Consider the following 14680-nt stretch of genomic DNA (forward strand, 5'->3'; position numbering starts at 1 on the left):
ACTAAAAAATACAAAAAACTAGCCGGGCGAGGTGGCGGCCGCCTGTAGTCCCAGCTACTCGGGAGGCTGAGGCAGGAGAATGGCGTAAACCCAGGAGGTGCAGCTTGCAGTGAGCTGAGATCCGGCCACTGCACTCCAGCCTGGGCGACAGAGTGAGACTCAGTCTCAAAAAAAAAAAAAAAAAAATCTCTGTATCATGAACACTTGGATTTTTCAAAACTTCAAAGATAAAATAAATGATCCTCTCCATTTCCTCCTGAAAGAATTTAGTAATTTATAGTCACCATCACAGGTGTACTGAATCTCAGCTTTCCAGGGAGAAAAATCAGAAAATCTTGCTACGGCAGCAGGTTCTCAGAAACTAGTTTAAAATTAGGACGACCTGGTCATATGTGATAAAAGCTTGGTACATACAAGATAACTCTTTTGATCTGAGAGGCTGAAATGCGAAAATGACATGAAAAAAGAAAAGCAAGATATGTCTGAGTGGCTTAAAACGCACTGCTAAGAGCAGAGACTTTAGAATCAGACTTTGACTGCCTTTGAACCCCAGCTTCACAACAAGTGACAGGTTCTCAACCTCTAAACTTCAGTTTCCTTATTGGTAAAATGATAACAGTAATGGTAATACCAGATTTTCCTCCTTCTAAGGTTATAAAGATGAAATAGTAACACTAGCACATTGTAACTGTTCAACAGAATACGATGTAAAATAACGGAGTAAATTCCACTGTTTAAATCAGTCAACAATTTGCCAGGCATTTAATTCTGTGTTGGGCATCATTCATTCTAAATGCTGGGAACACAAAGAAATCACTGTCATTGATTTACGGAACCCCTACTACAACCTAGGCACTTATTTGAAATAAACGTTTTTGCACATATCCTCATTTTATAGACAAAAAATCCCCAACACTCAGAAGGTTAAGTTGCCCAGTGTCATCAACTAGTGAGCAGACGAGCAAGGACTTAAAAGCATTTAGGCCAGGCATGGTGGTTCACACCTGTAATCCCAGCACTTTGGGAGACCGAGCTAGGCACATCACTTGAGGCATGGAGTTTTAAGACCACCATGGCCAACATGGCAAAACCCCATCTCTAATAAAAATACAAAAAATTAGCCACGCATGGTGATGCAGGCCCAAAGTCCCAGCTACTCGGGAGGCTGAGGCATTGAGAATCCCTTGAGCCTGGGAAGCGGAGGTTGCGGTGAACCAAGATCATGCCACTGCATGCCAGCCTGGGCAACAGAGTGAGACTTCGTCTCCAAAAAAAACAAAAAAATAAAATAATAAAATAAATAAAATAAAAATTTGGCCTGAAGAGTAGAAGAGATGTGGACTAGTAGGTGGAAAGGGAGTCAGTGAGTGTAGAAGCCCTTGCAAACTGAGACTCCAACATTTTTTTCCTTTAAAACTAGTCAAGTGTAATAGTGAGAAGGGGAGAAAGAGTAGAACAGAGTTCAGTCTGTAACTGACTGTGAACAATCAATTGAGATAACTCTCTACCTTTCAGATGAGCTGAGACTAGCTTTTTTTGAAAGAGAGGCATTACTTAGCCTGTATCAGCTAGGATCTGGTTCTGTTATGAATGGCAGACATCCCACAACAGTAGTGGCCAAAAGAATATAGAAGTTTCTCCCTCTCATTTGGAATGTACTCCAAGTAAACAGGCCATGTTGCTTCAGTGGCTCCACAGGACTAGACCATGGGTCTCTTATTAGGATGCTGTGATATAAGTTTATCATTTGTTAAGTAAGAGCAGAGAGGACTTGGGGAAAGTCAGCCAAATTTTAAAATAATTCAGTTTCTCCACAAGTTATTAACTCCTTTTGGAAGACTGTGAGGTGGACAGCAAAGAATGGCCATTCTTTCTTCAACAGCCTAATCTGGTTGGGATGGTAACATTTGAAAAATCACTAACAACACTTTTCAAAGAAAAGTAACCAGAAATACCATTATATATTCTGAACAGATAGGCCAAAAAGTTACTAAAAGGAGTAGTGAATAAATTTGAATCAAGATATGGAATGTGGAGCTGAATTTTGAAGAAATTGGTGGGTCTTAAACTAGGAAGGTGAGGGATCAAGAGTGACTTGGCATATTGATGAAAGCGCACATAGGATGTAGCCAAGTCATTTAACCTTTGCTGCTTTTTTTTTTTTTGAGACAGAGTCTCACTCTGTCGCCCAGGCTGCAGTGCAATGGTGTGATCTCGGCTCATTGCAACCTCTGCCTCCCAGGTTCAAGCGGACAGGTGTGGCAGCTTACACCTATAATATCAGAACTTTGGAAGGCTGAGGTGGGAGAATTGCTTGAGGCCAGGAGTTGAGAATCAGTCTGGACAACAAAGCAAGACCCTGTATCTACTGCCCCTGCTCCCCACCAAAAAAGAAAAAAACTACACGCCTGTAGTCTCAGCTACTCTGGAGGCTGAGACGGGAGAACTGCTTGAGTCAAGGAGTTTGAGGTTGTAATGAGCTATGATCACACCACTGCACTACGCCTGGGTGACAGAGTGAGACCTGTCTTAACCAAAAACTGAAAACTAAAGTCAGAGATGGAGGATGTCAGGTTTCAAGCACCAACTTGTTGCACCCTTGCTGCTTGAAAATAGACGCAAAGACTGAGTGTAGCTTCCTAGGACCTGAGAACAGACCCTGACTGGCAGCAAGCCAGAAAACAGAAACCTCAGTCCTACAATCACAGGAACTGAAATCTGTCAATGATAAGAACAAGCTTTGAAGTGGATTTCCAGAGCTTCTGATAAGAACTTAGCCTAGCCAACTACATTTTAGCCAATGTGATAGTCTTAGAAGAGAATCCTGCCACATTGTGCTGGATTTCTGATTTATAAAACTGAACTAATACAAAATGGACATTGTTTTAATATTCATTTTTGTGATATGTTATTCAACAATAGAAAATTAGTACCTTTATTAAAGATTTAAACAAAACAAAATGTTCTAATGGCCAATTATGAAGTAATTGTTTAAACGGGCAAGTTCTATAGTTACCTTGAAATGTTCTTTTTTTTTTTTTTAAAGACCAAGTCTCACTCTATCGCCTAGGCTAGAGTGCAGTGGTGCAATCTTAGCTCACCACAACCTCCGCCTTCCCTGTTCAAGCGATTCTCCTGCCTCAGCCTCCAAAGTAGCTGGGATTACAGGCGCCCGCCACCATGCCCGGCTAATTTCTGTATTTTTAGTAGAGACAGGGTTTCACCAGGTTGGCCAGGCTGGTCTCGAACTCCTGAGCTCAAGTGATCCACCCACCTCAGTCTCCCAAGGTGCTGGGATTACAGGCTTGAGTCACTGTGCCTGGCCTCTTAAAATGTTCTTAATGTGACAGGAGACACAACTTCATTCACAGTAATTAGAAATAATTATCACCTAACTTGTTTGGCCATCAATTTGTTTCTGATTAATTATAGGAAGTCAATCTGGAGAAGCAGTCAGATGTGGTCAATTCCATTAATCTTATTAAAACCCATTATTTCTTATCTTCCTTTATCTAAAGGGAATTTCCTGAGACATTATCTTCTCACTCATTTCTTTCCTCCAGCTACAGTTAGCAGAGAAGGCATAAAGTACTCACTTCAGTTTGTATAACTCTAATGAGGCAAAATAAATGCTGCTGTGTTTTAGCTATGACACCAAACTGACGACAGCGCTCCAAAAAAGTATCTAAAGAAGGGTCAATTCTTCTTTGCAGTTTACTCCAAAAGAGAGTCAGTTCCCTATAAAAAAAGAAGATCATGGTAAAACATTTAAAGTAACTGGTATTTGCTGCCCTGCCCCCGGCAACCCAATTTTTTGATCTGTAGAAAGCTGACAGTAGAGAAAACAAAAACTAGATTAAAAACTATCTATATTCACCACTGCTTTCTCCCAAACTGGTAAAAATGTTAAGAATCCTCCATAATGATTCCCTGACTTCTCTTGTGTTTGGGGGGAAAAATAAAAACAAAACACTACTTCCTTTATGGTGACATTTTAAAAAAACTTATTTAGATCCCATGTTGTTCTAAAAGGTTTTATCCTTCACACTGATAATTATTATACTGATTGAATTAAGCCCTGTCCTAATGGGCAGAGATAATCAGACATCACTAAACTAACAACGAAATATATATACAGCAAATGGATACTCTAATTGTACACTTCTATACAGTGATCTTAAGGGCCCTTTCCAGATCTAAAATATCAGGATGCTACTTAGAGCCTGTAGTTTGGAATGTTTAAATACTTCCAGTGAAATAAGTAAAATGGCACTTTTTGGAAATGGCTAAAATACAGGAATCTCACAAAGATTTATCATGGAAACAAAAGGAAAGCTTGAAAATAATAAATTAAACAAAAACATTTAATGAATAAAACACTCAAGCAAAAAAGCATTAGAAACTCAAAAATGCCAAGGATAGAAATGCTAATGAGAATGTAAAATGTGAATGCAAGGAAAGCTAATAGTGAAACTAAAAAGAATGTTGTCACTTCTAATAGCAAAACTAAAAGAGGCTAGGCATGGCAGGTGGCTCACACCTGTAATCCTAACATTTTGGGAGGTGAAGGGGGACAGATCACTTGAGGTAAGGAGTTCGAAACCGGGCTGGCCAACATGGTGAAACCTCCTCTCTACTAAAAATATAAAACTTAGCTGAGCGTGGTGGTGGACGCCTGTAATCCCAGCTACTTGGGAGGCTGAGAACAGGAGAATCGCTCAAACCCAGGAGGTGGAGGTTGCAGTGAGCCAAGATAGCGCCAATGCACTCCAGCCTAGGCAACAGAGCAAGACTCCGTCTCAAAAGAAAAACAAACAAAAAAAACACACCTAAACTAAAAAGAATGCTATCACTTAAAAAATGTGGCTCTTTTAAGTAAATCAATGGATACCAATTAAATAATTTTCATTTAAAAATCTGTATTATTTTCATAAGCCAATTTAAAAACACTGATATCCTATATTGCTATGAACACAGACTGTCTCCCAGAAAGTTGGCTACAAATCCAAAGCTTAAGAAATGGAAACATGTAATTTAAAGTAAATATATTTAACATAATTTATTTTCTTATATTTCTAAAGAGGTAACTGGGGCTCTTGTAAGGTGAGGTGTTTTTTTTTTTTTTTTTTTTCAGACGGAGCTTTGCTCTCATTGCCCAGGCTGGAGTGCAATGGCAGATCTTGGCTCACCGCAACTTCTGTCTCCCAGGTTTAAGCAATTCTCCTGCCTCAGCCTCCTGTGCCACCACGCCCGGATAATTTTGTGTTTTTAGTAGAGATGGGGTTTATCCATGTTGGTCAAGCTGGTCTCAAACTCCCAACCTCAGGTGATCCACCTGCCTCTGCCTCCCAAAGTTCTGGGATTACAGGCATAAGCCACTGTGCCCAGCATAAGGTGAAATTGTTAAGTAGTTATAAAACTTGCTTCAAAGATTGAAATGAATATATGGTGTCTCAAAAGATAAATGATTGGTCAAGGTGGAGGCTGCAGTGAGCCGAGATTGCGCCACTATGCTCCAGCCCGAATGACACAGCAAGACTCCATCTCAAAAAAAAAAAAAAAAAAAGGATAAATTAATGAAGCTTAATAGGATGGCAAATTTGAGCTATAACAAATACGATTAATTTAAAATGCCTTTAAATATTTGCCTTTCTGGGGCTGGGCGCAGTGGCTCACACCTGTAATCCCAGCACTTTGGGAGGCCGAAGTGGGCGGATCATGAGGTCAGGAGATCGAGACCATCCTGGCTAATATGGTAAAATCCCGTCTCTACTAAAAATACAAAAAAATTAGCCAGGTGTGCTGGTGGGTGCCTGTAGTCCCAGCTACTCGGGAGGCTGAGGCAGGAGAATGACATGAACCTGGGAGGCAGAGCTTGCAGTGAGCTGAGATCGCGCCACTGCACTCCAGCCTGGGCGACAGAGTGAGACTCTGTCTCAAAAAAAAAAAAAAAAAAAAAAAAAATTGCCTTTATTTGGCTAGTGCCACTTTCCTAACCACAAGAAGTGAAAATTGAGATAGGCCAGCTGTGAAAATAGCCACCAGCCAGGCAAGCTGGGATAACTGTTCATTTTAAACACACAATTACTTTATTCAGATTTAAGCATGCTAAGTAATAAAAACTTTTGTAATCTGTCATATGTATGTGAAATCTGTCCTATTTGAACAGAACAAAAATTATCAAAGTCAGTAAATCCCGATTATAAAGATATACACGAGTAAACGATGTCAACTATCTAAAATTTACTAAAGGGCTGGGCATAGTGGCTCATGCCTATAACCTCAGCAGAGGATTATTTGAGGCTAGGAGTTCAAGACCAGTCTGAGCAACACAGTAAGACCCTAAAACCAACCAAACAAAAAAAGCCTAGCCAGTCTTGGTGGCACACCTGTAGTCCCAGCTACTGAGGAGGTGGAGATGGGGGGGGTGGTCATTGAGCCCAGGATTTAAGGCTGAATTAAGCTGTGATCTCACTAGTACACTTCAGCCTAGGTGACAGAGTAATATCTTCTCTCAAATAAAATAAAATTCACCAACTAAAGCCAGGCACAGAGGCTCAAGCCTATAATTCCAGATACTTGGGAGGCTGAGGTGGGAGAATCACTTGAGCCCAGGAGTTCAAGGCTGCAGTGAGCTTTGATTTTGCCACTATACTCCAGCCTGGCAACAAAGTTAGATTTATAAATCCATTAAAGTGGTTAAAAGGCAGGTTGAGAATTAAGGTCTCTCAAATAATTTTATTTATTTATTTTTTTGAGACAGAGTCTCACGCTGTCGCCCAGGCTGGAGTGCAATGGCACGATCTTGGCTCACTGCAACTTCCACCTCCCAGGTTCAAGTGATTGTCCTGCCTCAGCCTCCCTCGAGTAGCTGGGATTACAGATGCTTGCCAGCATGCCCGGCTAATTTTTGTATTTTCAGTAGAGATGGGGTTTCGCTATGTTGGCCAGACTGGTCTTGAACTCCCAACCTCAGGTGATCCGCCCACTTTGCCCTCCCAAAGTGCTGGGATTACATGCATGAGCCACTGAACCTGGCCTTTTTTTTTTTTTTTGAGACGGAGTCTTGTTCTGTTGCCCAGGCTGGAATGCAGTGATATGATCTCGGCTCACTGCAACCTCCACCTCCCTGGTTCAAGCAATTCTCCTTCCTCAGCCTCCTGAGTAGCTGGGGACTACAGGCACATGCCACTATGCCTGGCTAATTTATGTAATTTTAGTAAAGATGGGGTTTCACCATGCTGTCCAGGCTGGTCTCGAACTCCTGACCTCAAGAGATCCACCCACTTCAGCTTCCCAGAGTACTGGGATTACAGGCTCAAATAATTTTTGCCCTCCAGATGGAGTCTTGCTCTGTCACCCAGGCTGGAGTACAGTGGTGCGATCTCAACTTACTGCAACCTCTGCCACCCAGGTTCAAGCAATTTTCCTGCCTCAGCCTCCCTAGTAGCTGGCATTACAGGTGCCTGCCAGCATGCCCGGCTAATTTTTGTATTTTTAGTAGAGAAGGGGTTTCAGCACCTTGGTCAGGTTGGTCTTGAACTCCAGAACTCATGATCCACCAGCGCCGGCCTCCCAAAATGCTGGGATTACACGCATAAACCACCATGCCCGGCCACTCAAATAACTTTTAAAAGAGTAAGTCAGAATGTCCAGGGCTTGGTATTCCAAATTAAATATTTCAGGCTCCAAGTATGTTAACTCCAAATAAGCATGATCAAAAACGGGCATTTATGGTGTATTTTGTAAAAATATTTGCATAGTTATAAATCGATATAAAATGATTACCCATCCAAATATATAAACATGCCTGAAACCATGACAGCCAGTATATTACTCATGAGGATGCAAGATGTCACTTCAATCATCCATTCAAATCTGTACACTGGAACACTGAAACCAACATCCAGTAGTAACCGACAGCCTGATAGATCAAACATGCACTAGGATAAGTTCTTCTTCAATTACTACAATAATGTGACTTTTTAAAAAAAGCCAACCATTGAAAATCATGGAAAATGATTCCATTGTATGTATGCTTCCAATGTTGAGATGATCTACTGTGCCCACGATTTTGCCCATTACCTAGCTCATTTCAACAAGTTATATATAAATTTATAAAAATTGGAAAGGAAATTTAGCTCTGTTAACAGCAAGAAACACATTTTGGTAGGAATTTAACTACTAAGCAAGAACTTTAAATTACTCTGTGTTTTGGCCAGCGTGGTGGCTCAGCTGAGGTCAGGAGATCGAGACCAGCCTGGCCCACATGGTAAAACCCCGTCTCTACTAAAAATACAAAAAATTAGCTGGGTGTGGTGGCTGGCACCTGTAATCCCAGCTACTCGGGAAGCTGAGGCAGAGAATCGCTTAAACCCGGGAGGCGGAGGCTGCAGTGAGCTGAGATTGCACCACGGCACTGAAGCCTGGGTGACAAGAGCGAGACTCTGTCTCAAAAATACATACATACATACATACATACATATATGCATACAAACATTACTCTGTGTTTCTACATAGCAAGAAGCCCATGAAGTCCAGTTAACATGTTACACTGGGATTCAGAATTTAGGTATTTTAGGAATGAAGTAAATAAAACTGTGGAATCAAGGGATGATCATCCCCTAAAAAAGGCTATTACAGAAAAAAAGTTTTTAAGCTAATACAATAGTAATTGACCCCCATGACCTCTTTTCTCTCCCACAAAATTCTGTTAAATAAAACACATATGCTAGTTTTCGCCAGTTACTGAGGACACAACTGTGAATTAAACAACATATTGGTTGGTATATCAGTCTAGTTGGGGCAGAACAGACATGTAACTACATCTGAAGAAACACAAATGTGTAACACAAAATTTAAGCTCAGACACATTACAGAAAGCAAAGGCCAGTCTATCAAATACTCAATGAAAGCTTACTGTGGAGGTTCAAAGTTCAACTTTATGACTTTAAAATGGCTGCAGTAATTACACCTCTCTCTATATAATACATCATCTCACTCAAAATGGTCACCTTTTTCAAATGCATGGCTATTCCAATTATATTACCACTGAGAGGCATCTACAGGGAGCTTACTCCTCTAGTACTTCTTTTTTTTTTTTTTGAGATGGAGTCTTGCTCCGTCGCCCAGGCTAGAGTGCAGTGGCACCATCTCGGCTTACTGGAAGCTCCGCCTCCCGGGTTCACGCCATTCTCCTGCCTCAGCCTCCCGAGTGCTGGGACTACAGGCACCCACCACCACGCCCAGCTAATTTTTTGTATTTTTAGTAGAGACGGGTTTCACCGTATTAGCCAGAATGGTCTCGATCTCCTGACCTCATGATCCGCCCGCCTCGGCCTCCCAAAGTGCTGGGATTACAGGCGTGAGCCACCGAGCCTGGCCTCTTCTAGTACTTCTTTTTTTTTTTTTTTTTTTTTTTTGAGGCGGAGTCTTGTTCTGTCACCCAGGCTGGAGTGCAATGGCCGGATCTCAGCTCACTGCAAGCTCCGCCTGCCGGGTTTACGCCATTCTCCTGCCTCAGCCTCCCGAGTAGCTGGGACTACAGGCGCCTGCCACCTCGCCCGGCTAGGTTTTTTTTTGTATTTTTTAGTAGAGACGAGGACTGGTTTTTTTTTTTTTTTTTTTTGAGATGGAGTCTTGCTCCGTCGCCCAGGCTAGAGTCTGTCTCTTATACACATCTAGATGTGTATAAGAGACAGACCATGCCCGGCTCATTTTTGTATTTTAAGTAGAGATGGATTTTCACCATGTTGGCCAGGCTGGTCTCAAACTCCTGACCTCAAATGATCCACCCACCTTAGCCTCCCAAATTGCTGGGATTACAGGCGTGAGCTACTGCACCCGGCCGATAGCTACATAGTTTACATTTCAAATATTATCTTCATGGTAACTACACTCAAGAATGATACTCCCAAGAAATAAATTCTAGCATATGTGTTTAAAAATAAGCATGACTACTTTTATTACTTTGTATTTCAACTTTATTGCCACATTTAAAAAATACTGATATCTCTCTTATCCAAAATACCACTTAGAAGTTTTTTTTTAAACAAATACTCCTTATGTCCCACTACCTCAAGCATAACAAAATAATCTATCTCATTTGAACAGAATTCCTGTGATTAATTTTCCTTAGTAAAATTCAATGTTTTTTGTGGTTTTTTTGAGACGGAGTTGCTCTTGTCTCCTGAGCTGGCATGACCTCAGCTTACTGCAACCTCCACCTCCCAGGTTCAAGCGATTCTGGTGCCTCAGTCTCCTGAGTAGCTGGAATTACAGACGCCTGCCATCATGCATGGCTAATTTTTGTATTTTTAGTGGAGATGGGGTTTCACCATGTTGGTCAGGCTGGTCTTGAACTCCTGACCTCAGGTGACCCACCGACCTCGGCCTCCCAAAGTGCTGAGATTACAGGTGTGAGCCATGCCTGGCCAAAATTCAACGTTTTATGTTATTCTAATATTCTAACTCCAGCATCCCACTACCAAAAAAAAAGCTTTCAAAAACAATGGAAGGGTTAAAAAAAAAAAAAAAAGATGTGGCTAGGCGTGGTGGCTCATGCCCATAACCCTAGCACTTTGGTAGGCTGAGGCGGGTAGATATCATGAGGTCAGGAGTTCGAGACCAGCCTGACCAACATGGTGAAACCCAGTCTCTACCAAAAATACAAAAATTAGCTGGGCATGGCGGCGTGCACCTGTAATCCCAGCTACTCGGGAGGCGGAGGTTGCAGTGAGCCGAGATCACACCACTGCACTCCAGCCTGGGTGACAGAGCAAGACTCGGTCTCAAAAACAAAAACAAAAACAAAAAAAAGCTGTGATTTCTCCTTGAATTGCTTGAAAGAAACTTAATTTTAACAAAGTGTGAAATGACTAAGATTTTCTTTCCTTTACTCATTATAGCTCCTGAGGAGGCCACAAAGGGAAATCTCTATTAATCCCTTCCTGCTATAGAAGAACAGCATTAATCCTAGAGCCACTAACAGCTCTGGAAGAGTGAATGGTGGGCGACTAAAGAAGGGGAGAAAAATTTTAAACACAATCTATAACACATTCCATATACAATTTAATTTATTATTTGTACTGAAAACCTAGCTATAATGGTAGGTACTTTTTTCATCATAAAGAAATTATATTTAAGTCCCCATCTCACTATCTCCTTTCTCACAGGAGGTATAACTCTGGCATAGTGGATTTGGTGGCAAAAAACTACAATTTGAATTTTGGCCTATGCCAAGAAAACACGTATACAGAAGAAAAGCACTAGATTAGAAGTTTAAGACCTGGGCTTGAATCTCAGCTCTACCACTTTAGCTTTGAGACCATGGACAATTACAAGTTTTCTCTGGTCCCTATGATCCCCCAACTGCCTCACCTGTGCAATGATTATTATGAGGACTGGGTGAGATTACAGCACACAAATTTCTACATAAAATAATAAACAAAAAGAAATATAGTAACATACAACAGTATTAACCATAAAACTATTAAAATAGACAGACGATCCAGAGGGAGATCAATGAGGGCTGAAGTACACAAAAGGCTTTACTAGGTTTTCCTATAAACAAAATGCTCATTTCCAATTTTAAGCCATCCTTAGGTTCTGAAATAGTCAGAGTTCCTCTAATCAAGATAATGCAAATCCAACCCATTCTTAGAATTAAATCTCAAATATTACTTCCTCCCTGACACCTTTAATACTCTGGTATACAGTGAGCACCTCTCTCTGATCTCCTATAGCATTATCCATACCACTAATCTGATACTTACTGACAGAGAGTCTTACATTTTAGAGGTTTCCTGTGTATCAGGTTTGTCCCTTTGGCCTAAATAGATTCAATACAGTTAGAATGAAAGAACCATGGATACACTTACTGTTTCCTTTTTAGCAACTAAGTATTCTGTAGGCAAACAAGATATAAATTGAATTAAAACCAAAATAATGCAATTCAACTATATAGTTCCAAAGTTGCAAAAGAGATTACTATTCAAATGAATTTCTTTTTTAGTGCTAGTTTGACCTAGAAACCTAGATAATTTGATCCTTTTCATCTGTGGGTTCCCAAATAAGAATGGGAAGGACTACCCAGAAGATACTAAAAAAATGAAAAGAAAAACAATCTAACACAGGTTTGTTTCATATTGACACAATTTAATCTTCAAGATAGAAGACATATATTGGAGTTAACAGACAACCCTTTATGGGATAATCAAGAGGAATATTTTACCCTTTCTTGACTAGATTAAACCAATGATATTTTTAATTAAATGATTTTGTGTGGAAGCAAGAAGCTATTCACAGTTCATGCTAGGTTTTAAATTAGAAACAAATTAACATTTTACATAAACCCTAAATGCTATATACTATGTGCTAACAAATAAAGAGTGTAAAACTAAATATACTTACCAAGAACAATATACACTTGCAGTTTGGAGCTGCTGGGTAAGGTAAGTCGTACAAAGAACAAATGCTGTGTTATCCTGCCCCTCAGATTCCAGATTACAAATGATGTCTAGTACTTCCTTGCAGTCGACCTTTGCAATCTATCAAAAATGAGATGACTAAGTCAAAAAGAAAATGGTGACTTTTCAGTAAACTTTGTTATATAATGTGAAACTTCTTGATGAGGCAAAAATTAGGGACATAATTTTCTCCTGCTAATGAATGAGTCTTCTGGCATGAATATTTCACATAAAAAAACATTAAAGAAGGGAACAGACACTATAAGGAAGTTCTACTACAGTCTCAATATAGATAGAAACATTTTTGCATTTTAAAAAAATTACTTACGAACATTGCTACCATATAGATGATTCAAATTATATATAATAATCTCAGGTTATTTTTATCTGAAGTACTATTATCTTTTTTTTCTTTCCTGTTCCTGTCTTCCCCTAGTATCTATGACCACAGCTGGGTCACTCTGGTTACAGATAGTAAAACATATGGCTTATCCTCACTGTCAGTGGGGCTAAAGGAGGCCAGTTCAGGAACTGTTTTAAATACAAACGCTACATTAACATCATTTTTTCATAGAAGGAAAATTTCTAGTGTATTAATGGGTTTTTCAGACCATCAAAACCCTTTTTAGAAATACATCTTTTCATTTACACGACTTAAATCATAAAAAAAACAAACAAAAACCCTCTAGACAAATCAGTCAAATTTTTCTGGGGCTCCTTTCCTACACTGAAAAAGAGTATAAAACAAGTGAACTAGACTTTAAAAGACCCTTTCTCATTCTTTTTTTTCTGCATCAGAGCAAATGAGGTAAACAGCTCAACTCCTCCAGAGTGCTATGTAGTTACAAGGGGGTGGTTCTAAGGCTCTAATTTTAGTCATATCTTCAGGTAGGTGCTGAAAGGCTTTTTTTAAAGCTCAGCTCAAATGTTATTTTCTTACAGAATCGTTTCCTAACTTCTGAGGTCATGTTATTTGGATCGCTGTCAAACACTCAAATTTCTCCTTTGTAGCACTTATTTCTAGAACTTTTTTTATTTTTTCAAATTTTACTGTATTATCTCGTTTTTTGTCATACGTCAACATGACAAATCTATAAGACTGGCAAGACAGGCAATATTTCTATTTCACAAATAAAAAATGAGTCAAAAGTTCATTTTTAAATTGAAAATGTTTAAATTGGGATATTTATTCTGCCTTGGGCCAACATTTAACCTACTCATACTGGCCTTTACCTTTTATTATTTTTTATGTGTGTGTGTGTGTGTGTGTGTGTGTGTGTTTTTTAAGACAGTGTCTTACTCTGTTGCTTAGGCTGCAGTGCAGTTAGGGTAATCATGGCTCATTGAAGTCTCCACTCTCCTGGGCTCAAGATAGCCTCTTGCCTCAGTTTCTCAAGTAGCTGTGACCACAAGTGTGTACCACCCTACCCAGCTTTTTTTTTTTTTTTTTTGTAGAGATGAGCTCTCACTATGCTGCCCAGGCTGGTCTCAAACTCCTGGCCTCAAGTGATCCCTCCTGCCTCAGCCTTTCAAAGTGTTGGGATTATAGGTGTGAACCAACGCCTGGCCCTATTATTTTACTTTTTTATGTACTTTCACTTTGGCTCTCCAGCTAGACTATAAACTCGAGGACAAGAGCACAGCTCTATAAATAATATCCCAAATCCCCTGTAAACAAAATCCTGTAAGAAGAAAAATAGCCATATCAAAATGTATGTGCCTAGCAAAGCAGTGCCATTTGCTAAATACCTGCACTGTGCGAAGTACTGGAGATGCAAGCCAATCTAATTTTTGCCCTAATGGATATCACAGTCTAGTCAGGGTTATTAGTAAGGAAGCAGTTACTAAGAATTAAATAGCTACAATGAGAGAGTATACAGTATTTTAAAAATACCTTTGGTAAGAAGACTCTAACCCAAATTTGGGAACCAAAAAAGACTTTCCGGGTAAAGTGGCACCTAAGATGAGTGGGAATGAATAGGAATAAGCCATGGGAAAGGGACAGTGAACTGCAAAAGATACTCCAGAACAAGAAGAAAAACACATGCAGTGGCCTAAATAAGAGTGAGCATGGCATTGAAGAAACAGAAATAAAATATTTCAGTATTGTTGTCGGTAACCCAGCAATACTGTGGGAGCATCAAGTCTTGAGAGTTGCTAGGAGTAGAAGCACTTCTGTTTTACTTTCTTTTTTTTTCTTCTTCTTCTTTTTT

General features: G+C 39.9%; 1 protein-coding gene across 1 annotated transcript in view; it reads right to left on the reverse strand.

Annotated features, from left to right (window-relative positions):
• RLF (rearranged L-myc fusion) overlaps positions 1 to 14680 on the reverse strand; it is a 77956-nt gene that overhangs the window by 5932 nt on the left and 57344 nt on the right. Inside the window, exons 6-7 of the mRNA XM_011977648.1 lie at positions 12412 to 12548; positions 3597 to 3738 (exon numbers count right to left, since the gene is read on the reverse strand). Coding sequence (XP_011833038.1) covers positions 3597 to 3738; positions 12412 to 12548 — 279 coding nt within the window. The remainder of the gene's footprint in view (positions 1 to 3596; positions 3739 to 12411; positions 12549 to 14680) is intronic.

This window comes from Mandrillus leucophaeus, unplaced genomic scaffold (assembly GCF_000951045.1).
Source record: "Mandrillus leucophaeus isolate KB7577 unplaced genomic scaffold, Mleu.le_1.0 Scaffold182, whole genome shotgun sequence".
In the NCBI taxonomy this organism is placed as follows: domain Eukaryota; kingdom Metazoa; phylum Chordata; class Mammalia; order Primates; family Cercopithecidae; genus Mandrillus; species Mandrillus leucophaeus.